Source organism: Pomacea canaliculata, linkage group LG2 (assembly GCF_003073045.1).
Source record: "Pomacea canaliculata isolate SZHN2017 linkage group LG2, ASM307304v1, whole genome shotgun sequence".
NCBI lineage: Eukaryota > Metazoa > Mollusca > Gastropoda > Architaenioglossa > Ampullariidae > Pomacea > Pomacea canaliculata.
The window spans coordinates 23160468-23185715 of record NC_037591.1 but is presented as its reverse complement, the minus strand read 5'-3'; the positions used below and the strand labels follow the sequence as shown (position 1 = coordinate 23185715).

Below are 25248 nucleotides of genomic sequence, written 5' to 3'. Positions count from 1 at the left end.
CGATTGATGTTGAGGAGGATTTCCATATTTGCGTAAGTGGGTGCGGAAATTTCTCATAAAAATTCCCCAACACAGTCGCACAACAAATGTAGCAGTCATGTTTGCATTTACTCATCGTCAACTACGGAGATAAACAGTAATTTTCAATGTTATGGGACATGCTGCAAAACAAGTACGTGTTTGGAAATTCCTGACCCTTTAATATTAACGCTCATTGTCCTGAAAGGCGAGACGCAAAAAAAATTCGCTAGTTTTATTTTCACTTTCGCAAGAGAAAATGACTCATTTACGAAGCGGGTGGTATCAGCTATATAGATGTGTTGGAGGTCGTGATGCTTGGTGAATTCTGTCATCTTCAGCGGAGTCCACCCCCCCCCCCTCTTTTTTCCCCCTCCCTGCTGCACTGACGACCTACCGGCTCTTTGTCATTCTTCGATTGTCGGAGTATAAAGTCTGTGGACTTCATTTACATACTCTCCAAAAACGGGGGAAAACCCAAACAAATAAACTAAATACTTGTTTTCAGAGATTCTGTGCATAGTTCGTGTAATATTGAGAGAATTTCTACTGTTCAAAATTATGTTTCAAGTGATTGAGTCTCGTTCATCATAAGATATTATTATTCATCAAATCTGATGGAACAAGTCTGTTCTGCTCACTTAGTAACAAGAAATTAAACAGCACAAATCTCGTCTCACTGTGGAGATCGAGAGGTCAACGCGTTCTCATTTCTGTGACGTCACAAAAGTAGGATTGTTGTTATGGCAACATCTTATTACCATGTGCTACACACCCTCGCCTTGCTTGCGGCCTTTACTGAAGTCAGTAGTTCAATTAGTTCAAGTAGGTCGATTTCGCAGCTTTCTCCTCCACCTCCCACAATCAAAAATAAATAAAAATAACTCGTTCATGTAAATTATTGACCCCACGCGTATAGTAACGTCCCAGCAACCAGGTTTGAACTGAAGTTATTTTTGACTCGCCTTATCTTCATATCAGAACAAAAGATGACACAGATTTCATGATAACACTCAATCGCATGACTTGGACGAGTTAATGTCCATCATTCTTGCCTTTTTTGCTTAGCCCTGTCTCATCTGCGGGTTCTCTATTCTTTCTCTCCACCCTACACTCCAGCTTTTATGTCAGTATATACCCCATTGTTATTATGCTGATTCGTTTCCAAGTATCCGGTCAGAAACCGAGATGCGACCCCATAGCAGAGCATTGTATTCAAAGATAGAGTGTTGTGTGAAAAACCGAGAGGAAGTATGTAATTGTCTGTGTAGTGACGAACACGACTTGTGCGTTCGTTGCTTATTCATCTTATAGCAGTATTCTTACAGAGAAACATAAATGTACTTTTTTGGAAAGTATGAAGACATTTTTTTTGCAGCATAATAAAATGATAACTGTGAAGGGTTTCAGGCTCCGTTCAAGAAAGCTTTCGCAGTTTTCTTTATTTTATTCCCTTCCATCTGATTTACTATCCTTCACCCGCGCCAAGTTAAATAGTTTAAATCCCGTGATCGAGGTCAGGGAAATTAAATATACTCATCATGTGATTGGATGCACGACAAAGTCCGAGTTCTCCGATCTGTGTTGATCTGCAGGTGATAATCAGGTGGGTCACGCGCGGTGTCTTTGGAGAGGGCGAAAACAAAAAACAGTGTTACTCAAACAAACATTGATTTCACGTTCATGCTTAACTCAAATGTAAAACCAAATACTTTCCTGTTGAAAAAACTTAGTCTCTTAAAAAATAGATAAAAAAGAAATGATTAAAGCATGTGATTGATGGACTGAGAAAGAGTTTTAAACCAATATTGTAATGAGCATGTATTTTGCGCGAATAAAAACTGGAAAGATAAGCATGGACTCGGAAGGATGACACGTATACTCGAGGAGCATTTCAGATTTTTTTCCTGTTGTAGCTTGAACATCAGGCGTAAATACAATTCTATTCATTCACTAATTCCCGTGACCTATGCTGGTCCCCCAATGCAGGTCGGGGGATCTGGCATGGGGAGGGTAGGGCTGGGAAACTGGACAGACGCAGCGGCTGACAAGACTCGCCACTGAGTTAGCGACAGATGTGCATGTACACATGCACATACACGCCTATAACGCGAAGGTACCTGTGTGCATGTCTATGCAGAGCTCCCCTCGTGTCCAATCAGGTACACACGTGAACCGCGCATGTGACTCCAATCACTGCAGCGTCATCTAACGAAAAGATAAGAGGAGAAAGTGAAAAAAAAAACTAGAACAAAATAGCAATCTCAAAGTCAGCGCCTTAACATAGAAGCCTATCAGATAAAAGTAAATTGGAGAATTTTAAATTGGTCGTTTAACAAACATTCGCTGTCTATGACACACTTGTATGGCCTCACCTATGACCTAAGGGTCAGGTCAGGTGAAGAGCACACTGGTCGATCGAAGTATACTACTTTAACGATAACGGGCAACACCAAATATATCAATCAATCAATAAAGACAATTCATATAAAAGTGCTGATAAACAGCTAAGTACAATGAGAATGTCATTCGTGGTGGTGGATAGATTGTTTATTTATCCAAATATTGACTACACAGAAGTTTGCACTAGAACACTCTCACACAACAACACAGCAACAAAAGATATACACACAAGACTGGTGCATTCTCACAGTTACCATTTCTAAACCATTCACTTGTCCACACTTCCCTATCCCCGACTGACCACACTGATTTGCCGTTATACAACAGCAGCACTCTCTTCTAAAGAAAGCGTACGAAAGAAAAAGTACGTGGAAAATACTCGCAGTGCATTTAAAAAAAAAAAATAGCGAGCACAATCGTAGCATATGACACTCACGTGGGACTATTTTCGGTGCAGGCCCAGACGATATAAAACGATCCGCTGCTCAGTGCCTGTCGCTAGTCCAGTTTCAAAAGACGAAACCAGCGAAGAGGAAACATCGACATCACATCAAAGGTGAGCGCCTTTCTCTCTCACACACACACACGGACGCAAGTAAACACACAACTAATTGAGTGCTTATGGCTCAATGCATTTCCATGTATTGTAAGTGTGTACACATCATAACACGCGCTGTGTACACAGAAACCACACACCAGTGTAGTGCTATGGTGACCGGCAGCGCAGCTCTTGAAATAAGGCCTTAATTAACATGAGGCCATTGTGTGCAGATGAAGTGCTTCATCCTCATCGCCGTTCTTGGCCTGACCTGCGCCCTGGACCTTGACTCCCAGTGGGAGTCGTTCAAGATGATTTACAAGAAGTCGTACAAGGATGTCGACGAAGAGGCTTACCGGTAAGGATCGATGACGACACAGCTCTTGAGTGAATCCTGATCGAAGACAACAACGTAAAAGGACAAAACATGCCGATCATTTCAATAGTTGAAGTTTAAGAAGACAAGATAATCTCTAAGGTTCATGAAAATAGTGTCTCAGTAGCTAAGGGTGAAAAGGGAGACCACACAGAAACACAAATAGTGAGTAGCTCCCCTTGTCAGCCCGGTGCACACGTTTATGTTATCATGGATGTTATCTTTCATTGCGGTGAGTGTTTTTCGCCCAGCGTTCAATCTTTCGAAAGTTCCGCTTGTGAAATGAACAAAAAGTCAACCCTTTGCTCAGTTGTTATCTTTAAAACTGGATATTCTAAGGTCTCTTGCTCTTTTTGTGTTTAGTTTCTTGTCATTAAAAACACAGTTCGTCCCTCATTCTTTCTAGATCTGAAAACGCTTAGCACAAAAAAAAACAAAACAAAAAAAACAAACTTATTCTTCACTGGACTTTTTTTTCGAACGATCGCAGTCTTCTCGCACAGATACAGTGATTGGGTGTGTGCTTGCTTTCATCTTATGTGTATGTGTGACGGGAGGATATTTTGTAACTCATCCATAAGCAGAAAGAAGCGTTCACACACAATCACACAGGCTTGTACCTGACCACATCTGTATTTGATTTTTTTTTTTTGTTTACAAAACCCACGATGTCTTTCTTACAGTCATAATAGCAGACGAAGCCTGCAGTAGATTATGGTGTTCACCACTTACTGACACGCATTTAAAATAGTTGTCTGTCGTCGGTCTTTACACAGGCGCGAGATCTGGGAGAACAACCTGGACTTCATCCAGCGACACAACTTCGAGGCTGACCTGGGTATCCACACTTTCCGTGTCGGGGTCAACGAGTACGCCGACATGGTATGCGATTATGCAACTGTCCATTAGTCAATAGGTTGGCGCATTAAAGCTTGCGCAGACTGACAGAACGAGTGATAAAGAAAAACAAAGAAGTTAACGTCTAGGATTAGCTTAAAATAATCAGAAGAGTTTCGCTAGAGAGACTTTCACTTAACCGTAATTAAAGACAAGCAAAGAGCGCAGCTATAATTTTTTTTTCTTCTCAGATTCCGATTTTGCAGAGCATTGATGTTGTAGACTGACCTATATCATTAGATAGTCTGCCTTCAATTTTTAAACATATGTATCTGGTATACCTGCAGTTGTTTTCTGATTGACTTTTCTTTCAACGTTGTTTCGTTGTCTTCTCAGAGCAATGCAGAATTCCGCAAAGTGCTGAATGGCTTCAAGATGTCTGAAACACTCGTAGCTGGGGGAGAGATCTTTGTCCCTAAGCCTGGTGCAAAACTACCCGACTCTGTTGACTGGCGCACTAAAGGCTACGTCACCCCTATTAAGAACCAGGTATGGTTCAGCTGACCACAGGTCACGCTTTCTGCGTCTTTTGCATTTCATTCATTCTGGTGCAACAATTACCCGTACGAGATCGTCGTCCTGCATTATGTCTTTATGCTATGTGCTTAGGGGCAGGCGGACGAGGCATCTGCCTATTTTTTCGTAGGCTTAAATGTGTATGCAGCGTGCTGTCATGGTCCCTGAGGAAAAAAGTGACTTTGATCCCCTAAAACCGCGTGATAGTAGGCATGGTGTACACATTCAATTTCCTTAGTCAGGTATTATTTTAGCATATTCATTTCACCATAACATAAAATTCGGTGTGAGCGAAAACAGATTTTATAAATTTTTATTTGATTTCGTTTGCTAAGCAAAAAACCAAAGCACATTTCTACTAAGATTCATTTATTTTTCATTATTTAGGATTCTTTAGGATTCATTCTTTATTTAAATACATCTTAAAGATTTTGGGCATAGACTATTATGCTTCAATTTTCAACCTATAGGGTCAGTGCGGGTCGTGCTGGGCCTTCTCTGCCACAGGATCACTGGAGGGTCAATGGTTCAACAAAACGGGCACACTCGTCTCCCTCTCTGAGCAAGACCTTGTAGACTGTTCCAAGAAGGAAGGTGAGAACGCATGTGTTAAACCTGTTTTCTTCCTCTGTTCTAACAAACTGTGTAACTGTTGGTGTTTGTCATCTTACTCGTAAATATTTTCCTTGCATGGGAGCGTCTAAATGTCCATGCCATATTTTAATTTGAGAAGATGAACAACCTCTAGACTACGGTTACTTGATTGTATCGAATTGACACAATCTTCATAAAAAAACCCAGACCCATACATACCACATGGCAATCAATGCCAGTATTCAGGTAAAATACAATTGATACCCAGTATACAGCGTCTGTTCTGACATTGTCTTTATCCCTCTATCCTAGCTCCTGTTTCGATTACCTTGTGACAGTTTTTACCTTTGTTCTTTGCAGGTAACCAAGGCTGTGAGGGAGGTCTGATGGACCAGGCTTTCACTTATGTCGCAAAAAACAAAGGTATTGATACCGAGGCGTCCTACCCATACAAGGCCAAGGTAGGTTGGGGTTCTTCTTGATTTTCTTTTTCTTCATTTGATGATGACGACGATGATAGTGTTGTTGTTACTGTTTTTGTATGTGGTTTTAATTTGTATTTTCGTGGTATGTGTGATAAAAGCACGCTGACATTACGATTTGCAATTAACTTTGTATTCGGGTGGGGCTTTAAGAAAATATATCTTTCTCCCTCTCTCATCAGGACGAGAAGTGCAAGTTCAAGCCTGCTGATGTCGGCGCCAACGACACAGGCTTTGTCGACATCACCAGCGGCAACGAGAATGACCTGCAAGAAGCAATCGCCACCGTGGGCCCATCTCCGTGGCCATCGACGCCAGCCACAACTCCTTCCAGCTGTACAAGTCCGGCGTGTACTACGAGAAGAAGTGCAGCACTAAGCAGCTGGACCACGGAGTTCTGGCTGTCGGCTATGGCGCTGATAGCTCAAATGAATACTACATCGTTAAAAATAGGTGAGCAAAGCAGGAACAAAGATACGAGCAAAATAAATAAGTCCACGAACACAATTATAAATAAATTTAATAAATAACAAAACTGGTGGTTAATTGCGAATAATTTCCTCTCAGATATCGTTGGTCTACTAGTCTGGATGTGTGGCATCTGTTTTGTCCTCGTCGTGTCCTCCATAAGCAGACAATGTTATTTCTTTTCACTTTGGGTGTCTTCTTTAGGTTTTCTGGTCTTGAGTTTCTGATTTGTTATGTGTTTGCGTATCTGATGGTCCTGTGTGTGTCTGTTTTTAGCAGTGCTATTTAGCATCATTGACTACTTTGTGCAGTGTAAAACGCCTGCTGACCAGGCTATGATGAGTTTACAAGGGGGCCATTTGTTTGGGGTTTTCACCGAAAGTAACGTATAACATGCTCTGTCATGTTCTAGTGGGGAAGAGACTGACATATTGTAAACCTGTCTTAAATTAACGATCAGATGTCGTATGGGACCACGTGATGAAACATTATGTCATGCTAAAAGATCAACAACAAAGCAGGACGTATGATAAATAACTTTATTGTAACATAGCCTCTACCTTAGAGCTGCATTGAACATACTTTTTTTCTGTGGAAACAGCTGGGGCACTACCTGGGGAATGCAAGGCTACATCCAGATGTCCAGAAATCGCAAGAACAACTGTGGCATCGCCACCATGGCCAGCTACCCCAAAGTGTAGAAAGTCATCGTCTGCAGCCCTACAGTCACCGGCATCTGGAACCCCAGCGTGTATAGAATAATTGTTAAAAACTCCTGTTAATATGTTTCGAGCTTTCGTATATTAAGAGAGTGTTGTTCCATGTTAAAAAATGATTGCTTGTATTCTGTGTACAGTTTATACAGTTGTTAAGAAAATAAAATAATTCGTTGACTCTTTTTTAATACTGGATCTTTTGATTTTATTTCCTTGTTTGCTGCGATTACCAGTATAAAGAGGATTCACACGAAACAAAAAAAAAAAAGAGAAGAGTCGGTTCAGAGTCCGTGTCTTAACCAACAGGTTTGCACCGCATAAAGGTCTTTTTAACTCTTTAAAGAAAATATAAAGTCGCTTGTTCAAGAAACATTTCCTGCATGTGATTGACAGGTTTGATGTAAATGTGACCTAAGGGTCAGGTCAGGGGTTTACTAAGTGGTCCTTGTCAGATATTGTCAAGTCTCCGGAATGCTGCAAAGGGGATATTGCACAACACAATCGGGATAAATAAATAAAACATTAGTTGATCATTGTACTTATAAGCACCTTTACAGTACAATGAGCATGTTATTATTGGTGTATGGTTTTCTATCCCAGAATTCATTAAATATACTAGTTGGACAACTTACATCAGAACACCGATTGCGACGAATACAAAGAACAGACGAAGACACACACACACACGAGTTTGTACAGTTACTGTTAAGATTCATCTACGTGTCCACATCATCGTCTCCCTAACTCAGCCGCCGCACACCACACTGATGTGTCTTTGTACAGCAGCACACACCTGTACAGTAAGTGCACTAAAGAAAACTTACCTGAAGATGCACGCAGTGTAAACATTGAGGGCATGCGACCGAACAGACTCAGACCACATCAATAAAACACCGCTAACCTGTTAAGGTCCGAATCTTAAAAGACGACATTTACGAAGGGGAAACATCAAGGAAGGTGAATCTCTCTCTCTCTCTTTCTCTCTCACACACGTGCGTTAGTAAAGCAGAAACGGTTTAAGCGTTTATGGCTCATTGCATTAGCATGTATTGTAAGTGTGTACATATCGCACACGCGCTGTATACACAGAAACCATGCACCAGTGTAATGCTATGGTGCATCGGCATGGATCATCTGTTTTTTTGAAAATATCATCTTGTTTTAAGGTCAGACCGGCCATTCCAGATCACTGTATGGTGATACCTAGACTTTCAAAGACAGCTGTTGTAGCGCAGTGCTGCTTGTGGCTGTAGCTGCTTTGGTGTTTGTTTGTTTGTTTGTTTGTTTGTTTGTTTGTTTGTTTGTTTGTTTGTTTGTTTAAAGTTGGGAATCTCTCGTCAGCCTGGTGGACAGTTGTGGTGTTTCATTGGTCCGAATGACATTTTGCCCAGCTGAATGAAAGCAATGGCCGCTGTGGGGTCCATATTTCCGTATATACCAACGCCAGCTTGAGTTCCTTCTATTGTACAAGTCAGGAGTCGACTACGATAAGAACTGCACCGGGGATTTGAACCGCGGCATGCTCCTTGTCGGCTATGGCACTGCGAACTCCAAGCACTGCTACATCGTTAAAATATCCGTGGACATGCACAGAATGCACGAACAAACTAACGAAGACTCAGTAAGTAAACAAACACATTTTTCAGTAGATACAAGAAATAAACAAACTTGTAGTTAACTGCGATTTAGAATAGGTCCATATCAAATAACTACACTACACTACACTACACTACACTACACTACACTACACTACACTACACTACACTACACTACACTGCACTGCACTACACTACACTAAACAGTAATCCTCATACTAGCAATAGTATACATGTGTCGCCTGGAAGTTAATTTGTCCTGTCATCGTTTTGTTTGTCGTTGTGTATATGTTTATTCAAGCTTTTTGTTTTGTCCTCGTTATCCACTCTTCCGACCACTTTCCGTTCGTTTACTGCATGTTGGTTTTGGTGTTTCTGATCGTCTGAATTTCTGGTTTGATATGTGTATGTGTGTGTGAGAGAGCGAGAAGAGTTGAACTGAATTATTTATTTGACAGCTCGAAGACCCTTTCAAAGCAGGGCGAGATATAAATTTCATCATCGGCCTTAGAACATTTACAGGCAGACGACGTAAATTACATGAAGTACACGTTCGTATCGTTTCAACCACTCATTACCTAGCACTTGCTCTCATGCCAACATTTCTTCGTTTGGCTTCTCTCTTACTTCCATATACAGCTCGCGCGCGTACACACACATACACACATCATTAGGCCACCAGCCCCAGCCTGCTTGACATTGTGACCAGTCTTGTGAGTCCAGCCACATGGGGTCAAGTTGTTTGTCAAGTACTTCCGACATTTCCGTCTTCTCTTTAAAGCATAACAAATGAACATGGCTACATTTCTTATATCTCTAGACAACATCATACACAACGCAGTCTGCTGGCATCCACTTTTTAGAATATTTCTGAACTTTTTTATGGTTACTACTGAAAGATATCTTTCTGGTTCGAATTACTTTTTAAACTGTCTGTAGGTTGAGTACCTATCACTCGTCTGCATTTTGTCTGAACATTTTTGTACAAAGTTGTCTTTCAATCTTGGAGCAGTAAGATGAAAGCCCTGGCATCTCCTACCCCACCTTGTTCCCACACGTGTCGTCGTGCACAGGGTATCTTCCATTGTCTTTGCCCACGGTAGTCCTAAGTTTACCTGCATGTTACAAGCTTTCTTTGGGAATCTTGACCTGTTCATGGTGTTTAATTTTAACCAGTATTTTACAGCTCGTATTGTGCTATTGATATACAGAGGGTGTCTCCCACTCTCGCTATATTATACCATATGTTAGGGAGTTTTAATGTCTACGCACATAAACCTTTTAATAGTGAATAAATGGACCTTTTTTATTTCACTGTATTCAGCCAGCACTTAGTCTAGTTTTCAGCTTGTGTAGAGCCTCGGTGACCTCGTGCTCACAAATCGGTGTATCGTGGTCAGAGAGCTTAGATATAGAGAGGGTTAACTCGTGACCGGCGGGAAAACTCGTCGGTTAGAGTTATCTTTCGTAACGTGATGCTACGAAACAACATGACACAAGGCGATCGTTTGAGACAAGGTGGGCAATTTTGCTCTGCAATAAACTGTCACAACGCCAGATTTAAATCAACCCAAAAGAAAAACGTTTCCATAATTTCCCAAAGGACGAAGAGATGTAAGCTACGAATTATTCTCAAATTACGATCCATAAGTTGTACTGTAGTTGAGAGCAGTCTACTACAACGCGTTTGCTTGATATCTGTGATTATTAAAACGACTTTACTGATTATATTGTGAGACTGTGTGAGGAATTCTCACTTATCTGATTACAAACCTATTTAAATTTGTTATAGTATTTTTATTTAAGGCATTGGTCACTGGGGTGAGGTGTTATAAAAATATTTGTTATTAATATATTGAAACTTATGATTATTAGATAATAATATATAATAGATAATATATTCCAATATATATTACTAAGCCATATTTTACCATCATGGGCCTTTGTGTTTGTCATATTTTATTTTTTTAATTTACATTTATCATGAGAGATCACTCTAACTGGCACATAAGGCTAATGATGATCATAGCTTGCACTGCAAAAGGTCTGTTTGAATGTGTGTGTGTTTGTAGAGATTCTACATATAGATCTATTGGATATTTTGGCTACTGTTAACTCCTTTTCATTATGCTAATAGGTGCAAAATCTGTAAATCACATTTCCATGTACCTGTATTTGTAGGTAACTTCTTCATGAAAGCGACCAATGGACAGAATGTCCAAACCTACCTATGCAAAGCAGCCCAGGATTTCACAGAAAGCTGTTGTCTTGCAAGGTAATTATTTTTAAATCATATATATATATATCTTCTTGCTATTTTTCATTCATTAAGAAAATATTTATAAGACGAGGGGTGATATTGTCCAGTACATTATAAGCATCTTTTTTATACATCTGTTTGAAGAAGAACAATCAGATATTGCAGTTGAGCCTGCATGCTTTATAATTGTGCCAGATTCTCCTACAAAAGATGAATTAAAGATGGAGATCACAAATCTTAAAGAAAAACTGAGCAGCCTGATGGAAGAGTGAGACAGTTAAGATATTAGAGTGTGCCTATTGTAAAAATATTGACCAGTTACTTCCTGGGGAAAAAAGTTAAATCTCAGTTGATTCGACTTCTGTGGAAAGAGCTAAAAAGCATTGACCTCTGTTGTCCACTTGGTGCGTGGGATCTGCAAGGAAGTGTGATTAATCTATTTATTAATGTTCGCCTCCATTTTTCTCTTAAAGATAGCTCTGTGTCTTCTTTGAAAAAGGAACAAAAAGAAATAAAAAAATGTTGAAGTTACATCATTTGTAGCTTTTAAGCTAAAGTAATTTAAAATTATTTTAGAACAGTGTGAAAGAAAATGTTATAAATCTTTATTCAAAGTACATGTGTGAATGATCCCTTTTGAGTATCTGCTTGCTGTATATTTCATAGTAAGCATAGCTGTTATCTTTAAATTGCCAACCAATGTTCTTACAATAAGGGATATGAATTTATATAAATATATACATTATTAGTAATAGTAGTATTATGATTTGTTATTTATTATGATTATTATGATTTGTGGGAGAATTTATTGCCCATGCTTGTATGTAAACAGAAATCTATATATCTCAGTATGTGAGCAAGTCTTCTGAATGTGGCTGTTTATATTCATGTGTAATTCTGTTTTTAACTGCTTTTCTCATATTCATAAATTATCATCAAATTAGATTTTTATGGATTTTTTAAATAAATGCAAATTTGTGCTCATAGATGTGCTGTTTGAATTTCTAAAAGTTATCCTTTTTTAAATATAGTCATCTGTCATACATGTATTAAAACTCTCCCAAACTACCCTCATCTAAGCAATTCTCATCAATAAAAGACACAAAAATCTGTTCTTAGATAAACGTCATTTCATATCGCAAACACCTAGACATTTACTCCAAAGATAAACAGTGCTAGCGACGACTTTGTTAGTAGTGCTAGATAGTAGCAACTGCGCGTAGCATATTTATCGAAGGGACGCAAGTCCGTCACTACTTTTCTTAACAGGTAAGAAAGGATAAAGGAGTGCACCCTCTCTATATCTAAGCTCTCTGTCGTGGTCAAGGATGACTCGGAAGGATGACACGTATACTCGAGGAGCATTTAAGATTTTTTTCCTGTTGTAGCTCGACATCAGGTGCACATACATATCTCTTCATTCAGTAATTCCCGTGGCATATGCTGGTCACCCCATGCAGGTCGGGGGGATCTGGCATGGGGAGGGTAGGGCTGGGAAACTGGATAGACGCAGCGGCTGACAAGACTCGCCACTGAGTTAGCGACAGATGTGCATGTACACATGCACATACACGCCTATAACGCGAAGGTACCTGTGTGCATGTCTATGCAGAGCTCCCCTCGTGTCCAATCAGCTACACACGTGAACCGCGCATGTGACTCCAATCACTGCAGCGTCATCTAACGAAAAGATAAGAGGAGAAAGTGGAAAAAACTAGAACAAAGTAGCGATCTCAAAGTCAGCGCCTTAACATAGAAGCCTATCAGATAAAAGTAAATTGGAGAATTGTAAATTGGTCGTTTAACAAACATTCGATCGCTGTCTATGACACACTTGTATGGCTTCACCTATGACCTAAGGGTCAGGTCAGGTGAAGAGCTAACTGGTCGATCGAAGTATACTGCTTTAACTATAATGGACAACACCAAATAAATCAATCAATCAATCAATAAAGACAATTCATGTAAAAGTGCTGATAAACAGCTAAGTACAATGAGAATGTTATACGTGGTGGTGGATAGATAGTTTATTTATCCAAATAGTGATTACACAGAAGTTGCACTAGAACACTCTCACACAACAACAACACAGCAACAAAAGATACACACACAAGACTGGTGCATTCTCATCCAGTACCATTTCTAAACCATTCACCTGTCCACACTTCCCTATCCCTGACTGACCACACTGATTTGCCGTTATACAACAGCAACACTCTCTGCTAAAGAAAGCGTACGAAAGAAAAAGTACGTGGAAAATACTCGCAGTGCATTTAAAAAAAAAAAAAAAACTAGGGCGCGCAATCGTAGCATATGACACTCACGTGGGACTATTTTCGGTGCAGGCCCAGACGATATAAAACGATCCGCTGCTCAGTGCCTGTCGCTAGTCCAGTTTCAAAAGAAACCAGCGAAGAGGAAACATCGACATCACATCAAAGGTGAGCGCCTTTCTCTTTCTCTCTCTCTCACACACAGACGCTAGTAAACATACAATAGTTTGAGTGTTTATGGCTCAATGCATTTCCATGTATTGTGTGTACACATCACACACGCGCTGTGTACACAGAAACCACACACCAATGTAGTGCTGTGGTGACCGGCAGCGCAGCTCTTGAAATAATGCCTTAATTAACATGAGGTCATTGTGTGCAGATGAAGTGCTTCATCCTCATCGCCGTGCTTGGCCTGACCTGCGCCCTGGATCTTGACTCCGAGTGGGATTCGTTCAAGATGATCTACAAGAAGTCGTACAAGGATGTCGACGAAGAGGCTTACAGGTAAGGATCAATGGTGACACAGCTTTTGGGGGAATCCTGATCGAAGACGACAACTTGAAAGGACAAAACATGCCGATCATTTCAATAGTTCAAGTTTGAGATGTTACTGAAACTATTTCAGGGGCGTACAGAAGTGTTATGTTAGTATCAATAGGTTCACTGAGAAAGCTTTGGCCACACGTTAGCTGTGGTCAGTTGTGACGTCACAATGTTGTCTCCTGTATGTAGACGGAGACTTAGTTTTTGTTTGTTGTTATCTCGAAAGACAAGATAATCTCTCAGGTTCATGAAAATAGTGTCTCAGTAGCTAAGGGTAAAAGGGAGACCACACCTAAAACACAAATAGTGAGTAGCTCCCCTTGTCAGCCTGGTGCACATGTTTATGTTATCATGGATGTTATCTTTCATTGCGGTGAGTGCTTTTCGCCCAGCGTTCAATCTTTCGACAGTTCCGCTTATGAGCTGAACAAAAGTCAACCTTTGCTCAGTTGTTATCTTTAAAACTGGATATTCTAAGGTCTCTTTCTCTTTTTGTGTTCAGTTTCTTGTCATTAAAAACACAGTTCGTCCCTCATTCTTTCTAGATCTGAAAACGCTTAGCGCAAAAAAAAAAAAAAAAAAAAAAAACTTATTCTTCACTGGAGTTTTTTTTTTTTCGAACGATCGCAGTCTTCTCGCACAGATACAGTGATTGGGTGTGTGCTTGCTTTCACCTTATGTGTATGTGTGACTAGAGGATATTTTGTAACTCATCCATAAACAGAAAGAATTAGCGTTCACACACAATCACATAGGCTTGTATACTGACCACATCTTTATTTGATTTTTTTTTTTTTTTTTTTAACAAAACCCACTATGTCTTTCTTACAGTCATAATAGCAGACGAAGCTGCAGTAGATTATGGTGTTCACCACTTACTGACACGCATTTAAAATAGTTGTCTGTCGTCGGTTTTACAGGCGCGAGATCTGGGAGAACAACCTGGACTTCATCCAGCGACACAACTTCGAGGCTGACTTGGGTATCCACACATTCCGTGTCGGGGTCAACGAGTACGCCGACATGGTATGCGATTATGCAACTTGTCCATTAGTCAATAGGTTGGCGCATTAAAGCTTGCGCAGACTGACTGACGGGACGAGTGATAAAGAAAAACAAAGAAGTTAAGGTCTAGGATGAGCTTAAAATAATCAGAAGAGTTTCGCTAGAGAGACTTCAGTTAACCGTAATTAAGAACAAGCAAAGAGCACAGTTATAAATAATTTTTTTTCTCAGATTCCGATTTTGCAGCGCATTGATGTTGTAGACTGACCTATATCATTGGATAGTCTGCCTTCAATTTTTAAACCTATAATATCTGGTATACCTGCAGTTGTTTTCTGATTGACTTTTCTTTCAACGTGTTTCGTTGTCTTCTCAGAGCAATGCAGAATTCCGCAAAGTGCTGAATGGCTTCAAGATGTCCGAAACCCTCGTAGCTGGGGGAGAGATCTTTGTCCCTAAGCCTGGTGTAAAACTACCCGACTCTGTTGACTGGCGCACTAAAGGCTACGTCACCCCTATTAAGAACCAGGTATGGTTCAGCTGAACACAGGTCACGCTTTCTGCCTCTTTTGCATGTCATTCATTCTGGTGCAACAATTACCCTTGCGAAATCGTCGTCCTGCTTTATGTCTTTACGTTTTGGAATTTATTTTTTCGTACATATTCAATTTCCTTAGTCAGGTATTATTTTAACATCTTCATTTCACCTTAAAATAAAATTCGGTGTGAGCGAAAGAAGATTTTACAAATTTTTATATGATTTAGTTTCTGACTTCTGTCCTTTGCTGAGCCAAAAGCCAAAACACATTTCTACTAAGATTTATTTACTTTTCATTCTTTCAGATTATTTAGGACTCATTCTTTATTTAAATACATTTTAAAGATATTTTGTATAGACTATAATGCTTCAATTTTCAACCTATAGGGTCAGTGCGGGTCGTGCTGGGCCTTCTCTGCCACAGGGTCACTGGAGGGTCAATGGTTCAACAAAACGGGCACACTCGTCTCCCTCTCTGAGCAAAACCTTGTAGACTGTTCCAAGAAGGAAGGTGAGAACGCATGTGTTAAACCCTGTTTTCTTCCTCTGTTCTAACAAACTGTGTAACTGTTGGTGTTTGTCATCTTACTCGTGAATATTTTCCTTGCATGAGCGTCCAAATGTCATGCCATATTTTAATTTGAGAAGATGAACAACCTCTGCGGTTACTTGATTGTATCCAATTGACACAATCTTCATTAAAACACTCAGACCCATACATACCACATGGCAATCAATACCAGTATTCAGCTAAAATATAATTGATACCCAGTATACAGCGTCTGTTCTGACATTGTCTTTATCCCTCTGTTCTAGCTCCTGTTTCGATTACCTTTTGACAGTTCTTGCCTTTGTTCTTTGCAGGTAACGAAGGTTGTGAGGGAGGTCTGATGGACCAGGCTTTCACTTACGTCCTGAAAAACAAAGGTATTGATACTGAGGCGTCATACCCATACAAGGCTAAGGTAGGTTGGGGTTCTTCTTGATTTTCTTTTTCTTCATTTGACATTACGATGTGCAATTAACTTTGTATTCGGGTGGGTCTTTAAGAAAATACATCTTTCTCCCTCTCTCATCAGGACGAGAAGTGCAAGTTCAAGCCTGCTAATGTCGGCGCCAACGACACAGGCTTTGTCGACATCGCCAGTGGCAACGAGAATGACCTGCAAGGAAGCAATCGCCACCGTGGGGCCCATCTCCGTGGCCATCGACGCCAGCCACAACTCCTTCCAGCTGTACAAGTCCGGCGTGTACTACGAGAAGAAGTGCAGCGCTACGCAGTTGGACCACGGAGTTCTGGCTGTCGGCTATGGCTCTGAAAGCTCTAAAGACTACTACATCGTTAAAAATAGGTGAGCAAAGCAGGAACAAAGATACGAGCAAAATAAATAAGTCCACGAACACAATTATAAATAAATTTAATAAATAACTGGTGGTTAATTGCTAATAATTCCTTCTCAGATATTTCCATTCGTGGTCTGCTAGTCTGGATGTGTGGCATCTATTTTGTCCTCGTTGTGTCATCCACTTTAGACCAGCATTAAACATACTTTTTTCTGTGGAAACAGCTGGGGCACTACCTGGGGAATGCAAGGCTACATCCAGATGTCCAGAAATCGCAAGAACAACTGTGGCATCGCCACCCAGGCCAGCTACCCCAAAGTGTAGAAAGTCATCGTCTGCAGCACAACAGTCACCGGCATCAGGATCCCCAGCGTGTATAGAATAATTGTTAAAAACTCCTGTTAATATGTTTCGAGCTTTCGTATATTAAGAGAGTGTTGTCCCATGTTAAAAAAATGATTGGTTGTATTCTGTGTACAGTTTATACAGTTGTTCAGAAATAAAATAATTCGTTGATTCTTTTTCAATACTGGATCTTTTGATTTTATTTCCTTGTTTGTTGCGATTAGCAGTGTAAAGAGGATTCACACGAAACAAAAACAAAATAGAAGAGTGGGTTTAGAGTCCGTTTCTTAACCAACAGGTCTTGCACCGCATAAAGGTCTCTTTAAAACTCTTTAAAGAAAATGTAAAGTCGCTTGTTCATGAAACATTTCCTGCATGTGATTGACAGGTTTGATGTAAATATGACCTAAGGGTCAGGTCAGGGGTAAAACTAAGTGGTCCTTGTCAGATATTGTCAAGTCTCCGGAATGCTGCAAAGGGGATATTGCGCAACACAATCGGGATAAATAAATAAAACATTAGTTGATCATTGTACTTATAAGCACCTTTAAAGTTACAATGGCATGTTATTACTGGTGTATGGTTTTCTATCCCAGAATTCATTAAATATACTAGCTGGACAACTTGCATCAGAACACCGATTGCGACGAATACAAAGAACAGACGAACACACACACACACACACGAGTTTGTACAGTTACTGTTCAGATTCATCTACCTGTCCACATCATCGTCTCCCTAACTCAGCCGCCGCAAAAGAACACTGATGTGTCTTTGTACAGCAGCACACACCTGTAAGTGCAGAAAACTTACCTGAAGATGCAGGCAGTGTAAACATTGAGGTATCGTGATACCTAGACTTTCAAAGACAGCGGTTGTAGCTTATGGAAAGCGCAGAGCTGCTTATGGCTGTGGCTGTATCGAGGTCAGAGATTTCTATTGTTGTCTCCAAGTTTATTACAATACTTAATTAAGTAAATCAGCTAGTGTTGTAGTCAATATTTTCTCGATGCTGTTAAAATCAACATGACACTGTAATCAGGACAGTTTTTGTTGCCATGACAATAGACAAGATAAAAGCAAGAGACAACAGAAGAGAATGAACATTCTAGATCGTACTGTATAAGGTGAGCTACAGGGGATCTCATCACAATGTCACAGAGATATGATAGAGTCAAAGCCACAGAGAGCAGAACAAAAGGAATGAACGATTATAACCGGTATTGTGTACGTGAGCACGTGACTCAAGTGTGTGACAGGATAAGAGTAAAAGATAAGAGAACAAATAAGTCACCTGCTCAACGTACACTTTCCGGTTGTAGAGAGCGTAGAGTGTAGAAAGTGGAGTGACAACACCTGTTGCAGGTGAACACTCACCTTTACCGCGGGTTAGCTGTTGGTGTGTTTGCATCAAAGCACATGATACGGCGGCGACACAAGGCGATGACCACGTGGTCAATATTGCTGTCAGAGAGCGACTTGTAACGTTACAGACACGTATGCCTCGTGACGCAACATTGCACAAACCAACTCTGTGTATTGTGACGTAATAGTTTTAAAATACCCTCTACGTATTTAATAATGCGACTTGTACATGACAAACAAGTGACGTCATAGTTTAAAAATAGCCTCTACATATCTAATTAACGTGCCTGTACACGACAGCTACAAGTGACGTGAGAGCAGAAAGTGCGTGTCTGATGGTCGACAAGAACTGTGTAGAGAGATGTGTAGTGCTGTGTGAACAAGCTATGTGAATACTAATAATACACATAAGACCGTTGCATTTGGAGTAGATAAGAAACTATAGGACAGGTGTAGACCATGCGAGCAGTGGGACTTCCCATGTCCACGTGCACAAGTCATGCATCGCGGGCTCCATTTCAGATTTCAGTATCTCGCAAAAATCTCTAAGTTGCTGACTTCTTTGGGTTTTTTAAAACTAGAACTACCTCAGTCACCACCTGATGGAAGAAAAAAATGGTCGTCTTTCTTGGACATGTGTCTGTCAAATAGTTGAGATGCAAAAAAATTACAAAAATGTTTTTACGTGATCATAGACGCGTCACTCATGTGTGACCCCCTAAGTATATTCCCCAAAACACCTTTTAAAATTTTGTTTTCATCTGATCACGAGATCTTTTTGTCCAGCCTGTAGTCACGTGCAGGTAGCCAAGTCTCGTGCCAGTCATGTGTAGAGCATCATTCCAACGGGTCGTCCGTCCTCTGACCTTTTAAAGTCCGATACTTATCATCCTCGCACCTCTATCGAGAGCGCTAGATAATTTGAGGAAACAGCTGACTGAAACAGATATTTTTACAATTGAAGACAATATTTTTACAAATTCAGTGATTTTCGGTGTCAATATCTGGAATAACAAATTTTTTTGTCAATAAATTTTCTTAGTCCTTTTTAAACCTCCTTTATGTCCTTGGTGTGAAGACATCTTATATGTGCAGTCAATCATCGCTGCACGTCATCAACAGGTTACTGGAAACAACGACATTAAGGAAATCAACGAATTATTAAACTAATTTTACTACTTCCCAATCGACACACATGAAAACAATGGTTAAGTTTATGTTGCATATTACTGGTCTTAAAAGCATCTGAAATACTAGTGCTGTCGCGTTTAGTTACCATTCTGATCCATCCACCCGTCCACCCCTTACCCACTCCCACACACCACAGTGGTTTGTCGTTCGACACCCGCAGCGCTCCTAAAATGAATGGACGAAAGGAAAACTCCATGAAACTACTCGTATCGTGTATATCAAAATAATCAGGGCGTACAAGCATGTGATGGTCACGTGGCCCTCTGTAGGGTCAGGCCAAGACCATATAAAAGAAACCAAGGCTCTGAGCCTGTCATTAGTCCAGGATTTAAAAAGTGACATCGACATCACACCAAGGTGAGAGCCTCCCCCTCACTTTCTCTCTCTTTCACACACATGTGCTTCATTTATCTTCATGTTACTCAAGCATGAAATGGAGCGTTTATGGGTCATTGCATTGCCATTTATTTTACATCCACGCTGTGTACACAGAAACCATGCATCAGTGTGTGCACCAGAAGCTTACATAGCTCTTGAAACGATGCCTTGAACATGCGGCCATTGTGTGCAGATGAAGTGCTTCATCCTCGTGGCGATGCTTGGCCTGACCTGCGCCCTGGACCTTGACTCCCAGTGGGATTCGTTCAAGATGTCTTACAAGAAGTCCTACAAGGATGTCGACGAAGAGGCTTACAGGTAAGGATCGATGGCGACACAGCTCTTGATCGAATCCTGATCGAAGGTGAGAGGACAAAACGTTCTGATCGTTGCGATGATGTGTTTTTAAGGAGATGCTACTGCTGCTATTCCAGGGACTACAGAAGTGTTTAGTTTGCTATCGATGCATCCATCCACCGAGAAAGCTGCGACCATCAGCTTGTTTATCCGTGGACATTGCGACGTCACAGGTTTATCTTTTTCTGTGCTCGGAGATGTAGGTTTGTGTCTCGAGACAATAGTATCTTGACCAGGGCAGCCTGGTCATCTACAAGAATGCATTGTGAGACGAAACTTCACAGATAGTCGTCGTAGAAAGCGCAAAAAGAAAGCACAGTGTTGTTTGTGACTGCTGAAGTTTGTGAAAATAAATTACTTAAACTCTAACAGCAAATCCAAGCCAAAAAATGTATTCATGTGCGTGTCACAAAAAGGTCCTTGTATGGGTAAGTGGAGGAAAACCACAAAGAGAGCGAAAATAGGGGAGGACTTACCTTGTCCTGGCTCCTAACTGTCGGATGCCGTCTGTTTTATTTCTAAGTTTGGTTGGCTGGTGGGTTTGTTTATTTTCTTCATTGAAGACTCTGTTTTTATTTTACTTACTGTCTTTTACCACCCTACCTCGCTCTCTCTCTCTCACACACACACATACAACAAAGGCTTGCAGAACTGATCACTCATGTACCTGTTGCCTGTTAGTAACCAGCCTTCTCATTGAAATTTTGTGATTTGAGACGGTGACTCAACTGTCTACTCAAAAATGTATTGTTCCTTGTGAATAGTTTCCCTGTGTTACACAACAGTGAGACTGTTACCACGAGGTATTTAAAAAAGTTTTTTTTGTTTTTTTGGTTTTTTGTTTTTTACAAAATCTACTTAGTCTCTTGCACACTCGTAATAACAGACGAAGCACGAGTAAAATTTAAAACGTACATTAGTTTTTTTAATTGTCGGTTTTACACAGGCGCGAGATCTGGGAGAACAACCTGGACTTCATCCAGCGACACAACTTCGAGCTGACCTGGGTATCCACACTTTCCGTGTCGGGGTCAACGAGTACGCCGACATGGTATGCGATTTGGTTGGTTGGGTGGGTGGTTGGCTGGCTGCTTGGTTGCTTGGTTTATTTAGTAGTGATTTCGGGCTATAGGGGGAGGGGAAGGGAAAGGGAGGAAACCCCCGAGGCACAGCCCTGCTAACAAGGTGTCAGGTACAGAGAGTGTCCCCGAGACGAGATGAACCCTGAGTTTCTCGCTGCAGTGGTGACAAGAGAGTGTTTTAACCTGTATGCGATTTATGCGCGCGTCCTTTACTTAATAAGCTGACGCATGCAGACAGGCGCAGAAAAACAGAAAGACAGACAAGCAGACAGAGAGACAAGGGGAACGAAACAAATTCAAAACAGAGATAGGTATAGGCTGACCTTAAAATAGCGCAGGCGAAATTAAAAGACTACTACTACTAACCCAGAAGAAGTTAAAATAATTCAGAAGAGCTACCTCTCGTACTCCACTGTTTGAATTCTATTCACATGTCAATTAATTCACTTACAGAGAGACTTCAAATTAACCTTAGTAAAGGGGAAGCATAGAACATTTTTCATAGATGCTAACCATGCACAGAATTTATTTTGTATGCTTTCTTTCCCAGTTGTCTCACATCAGGTAGACTCATATTATGGGATAGTTTGCGTGTAAGTTCGCCTGCCTGCATTTTTCTACCTTATATGTGGGTATCTGGTATGTATGCAGCTGTTTTCTTTCAACCTGTTTCGTTGTCTTCTCAGAGCAACGCAGAATTCCGCAAAGTGCTGAATGGCTTCAAGATGTCCGACACTCTCCTAGCTGGGGGAGAGATCTTTGTCCCTAGGCTGGTGCACAGCTACCCGACTCTGTTGACTGGCGCACCAAAGGCTACGTCACCCCTATTAAAAACCAGGTATGGTTCAGCTGAACACAGGTCTCCTGCCTTACATCGTCCATTTTGGTCAACAAATACCTTTGCAAAATTGTCATCGTATTTGAAGTTTTTATGTTATGATGAAGTATTAGTCTTAAATAATAATTTTCTTAGTAATTTTTTTAAACATGGTCATCTCACCTGAAAATAAAACTCAGTGCGAGTGAAAGGATGGTTACAAAGATGATTTTTGAAAAACTTTGATTTGATTTCGTTTCTGACATCTGTTCTCTGGGCAGTAAGAAGGCAAGACACAGTTTACTTCGCCTCAGTCAGTTTACACATACTATTTCAATATTTATTTACTTTTGTTCGAACAATTGCGGACATAGACTAACTGTGCTTCGATTTTGTTTTACCTCCAGGGTCAGTGCGGGTCGTGCTGGGCCTTCTCTTCCACAGGGTCACTGGAGGGTCAATGGTTCAAGAAGACGGGCACACTCGTCTCCCTGTCTGAGCAAGACCTTGTGGACTGTTCCAAGAAGGAGGGTGAGAACTCTGGTCCTCAGTCCGTTAGTGTTCTCCTCTGTTTTAATAAATCGTGCAGGTTCTGACGTTCGTCACCTTACTCATCAACTTTGTCCAGTCTTACTTGCTCGAGCGTTCGCATGTCCATATCACTTCTTAATTTCAGAAAATGAACAACCTCTGCGGCTACTTGAGTTCATCACAAGGCGCAAAGCCTCATAAAGCCCAGACCTATACTTTACCTTCTGAAAATCTGTAGCCAGCATTCATAGCGTCTGTTCTTATATTGTCTTTCCCCCTCTTCCCTGTTTCGCCCTCCCCTCTCTCTCTCTCTATTTGATACATTGTGACATTTCTCACCTTTACATGCAGGTAACAACGGCTGCAATGGAGGTCTGATGGACCAGGCTTTCACCTACGTCCAGAAGAACGGCGGCATTGATACCGAGGCCACATACCCATATAAGGGCAAGGTCTGCCGGAGTTCTTCATCTTTTTCTTCTTTTGACAACGACTATGATGTTATTATTGTTATTGATGATAATATCGGTTGTTGTTACTGTTGTTTTATGCGATGTAGACGACGTGTTAAATGATATTTACGTGAACTGTGTGCTAAAAAGCGCTGACTTTGTCACAAATATAATTCACAATACTTTTTTAAAATAAAAGTAGGCAACAGCACAAGTGTACTGATCCTAGATTACAATTCTGAGGTCATTGAAAGCCCTCGCCAGTACAAAGGCTTCCAATGCATGTTAATGAGGTGATGGCTCAACAGCCAGTCAGCATCTCGTGACGTCATGGGGTGTGTCATTCGAAAACTAACAGGACACGCCTCTTTGCTTCCATTTTTGTAATCAGTATTTTGCACCGATTCAAACTCGGTAATTTGCAATTAACTTTGTATTCGGGTGGAGATTTAAGAATACATCAATATTTTTCTTGATTCAAAGAACGAGAAGTGCAAGTTCAAGCGTGCTTATGTCGGCGCCAACGACACAGGTTTTGTCGACATTGCCAGCGGCAACGAGAATGACCTGCAAGAAGCAATCGCCAGCGTGGGACCCATCTCCGTGGCCATCGACGCCAGCCACAACTCCTTCCAGCTGTACAAGTCCGGCGTGTACTACGAGAAGAAGTGCAGCTCTAAGCAGCTGGACCACGGAGTTCTGGCTGTCGGCTATGGCGCTGATAGCTCAAATGACTACTACATCGTTAAAAATAGGTGAGCAAAGCAGGAACAGAGGAGCGAAAGAAATAAATAAGTCAATAAACACACATAAAAAATAATGATGCGGTGATTAATAGCGAAAAAAGTTACAGGACGTATGAAAAATATTTGAATTGTACCATTTGTAGTCTCTAGCTTTTTGAGAATAGTACAACCCTCTTTGTCTGTGGAAACAGCTGGGGCACTAGCTGGGGAATGGATGGCTACATCCTGATGTCCAGGAATAACAAGAACAACTGTGGCATCGCAACCCAGGCCAGCTACCCCAAAGTGTAGAATCTTCATCGTCTGCAGCACTACAGTCACCGACATCAGGATCCCCGTGTACAGCACATGAACAACTCTTGAAAGATCAACCTTAAGGCTGATACATTCTACGTGTTTCTTATATTAAGAGAGTGATGTCACGTGTTAAAAAATTTGCTTGTTATTTGATTACAGTTAATAGATTTGGGAGAAATAAAAGTATTCTTGTTAATAGATGATCTTTGGATTTTGTTTTTGTTGTTGTTCGCTGTGAGAATAAGAAGCAGGTTAGCCACATCTACCTCCACTCTCACATGAACATGTCCAAAAAAGACAGTCACAAACACTCGTGGAAGCGAAAAAAAAAATAAAAAAAAAAACAACAAACAAACAAACAAACAAACAAACAAACAAACAAACAAACAAACAAACAAAACAGTTACAATCATAACAAACTTTGCTACAATATTTATTTAAGTGCATCTAACCAACAACTGTCTATTGTAGTCGGGACAGATTGCTTCAGTACTTGAAGTTTTATTGACAATGAGCATTGTACGTGGTAGGGACAGACAGCGACATGAATTCTCGTCACAGAGAGAAGAATTGAAGGAATGAGTGTTCGACGTCATACTACATCCGGTACAGTGCACGCGAGCACGTGACACGGCTGTGTGACCAGATGACAGCAACAGATAACAAAAGACATTGTCCTGCTCACTGTAACGTGTAGACACCATACTTTGAATAGAATTTACCCTTGTAGTAACTGGACAGAGTGAGAACGAAGTCCTCTTGCTTCTCTACATGGACGAACACAGACCTTCTCCACTGGTCTTGCGACAAAACCCGTTACCACGGCAACACTAAGCCATGACCGCGCGGTTTGTTACACTACAGAAAAAAATCATTTAATAGGTTGAAACATACAGACCAGCGGACAAACAGGAAGACATCAGGTAGGCTAACAAGGAGGAACAAAGTAAAACAAAAAAGCAAATAACTTTTTGTATTGTGACGTAACAGTAATATACATGTAATACAGTTAGTGACGTAACAGCCAAAAAGAACTACGTGTCTAGTGTCTAGTGAAAAATACTGAGTTATATTCTGTGTTCATGTTCCCAAAACACAAAATTTACGTCAGTTGTGCA

At 40.7% G+C, this 25248-nt stretch overlaps 1 protein-coding gene, 1 long non-coding RNA gene and 2 pseudogenes across 2 annotated transcripts; 3 read left to right on the top strand and 1 right to left on the bottom strand.

The window, feature by feature from the left end:
- Positions 1-1384: 1384 nt before the first annotated feature.
- On the bottom strand, positions 1385-2990 carry LOC112558197. Its single transcript, XR_003098090.1, has 3 exons — positions 2858-2990; positions 2139-2226; positions 1385-1642 (listed from the first exon to the last, which is right to left on the bottom strand). It is a non-coding gene; the product is annotated as an uncharacterized LOC112558197 (long non-coding RNA).
- Positions 2830-7196, top strand: LOC112558180 (annotated as a pseudogene).
- A 6006-nt stretch (positions 7197-13202) lies between these two features.
- LOC112558181 lies at positions 13203-17096 on the top strand (annotated as a pseudogene).
- Positions 17097-19740: 2644 nt separating this feature from the next.
- On the top strand, positions 19741-24326 carry LOC112558182 (cathepsin L1-like). Its single transcript, XM_025228471.1, is given in 10 exon segments — positions 19741-19827; positions 20042-20166; positions 21152-21201; positions 21204-21256; positions 21974-22052; positions 22055-22125; positions 22512-22635; positions 22987-23087; positions 23571-23842; positions 24025-24326. Coding segments are annotated over 9 exon segments (975 nt in total). The 5' UTR covers positions 19741-19827; the 3' UTR covers positions 24125-24326.
- The last annotated feature ends 922 nt before the right edge of the window (positions 24327-25248 follow it).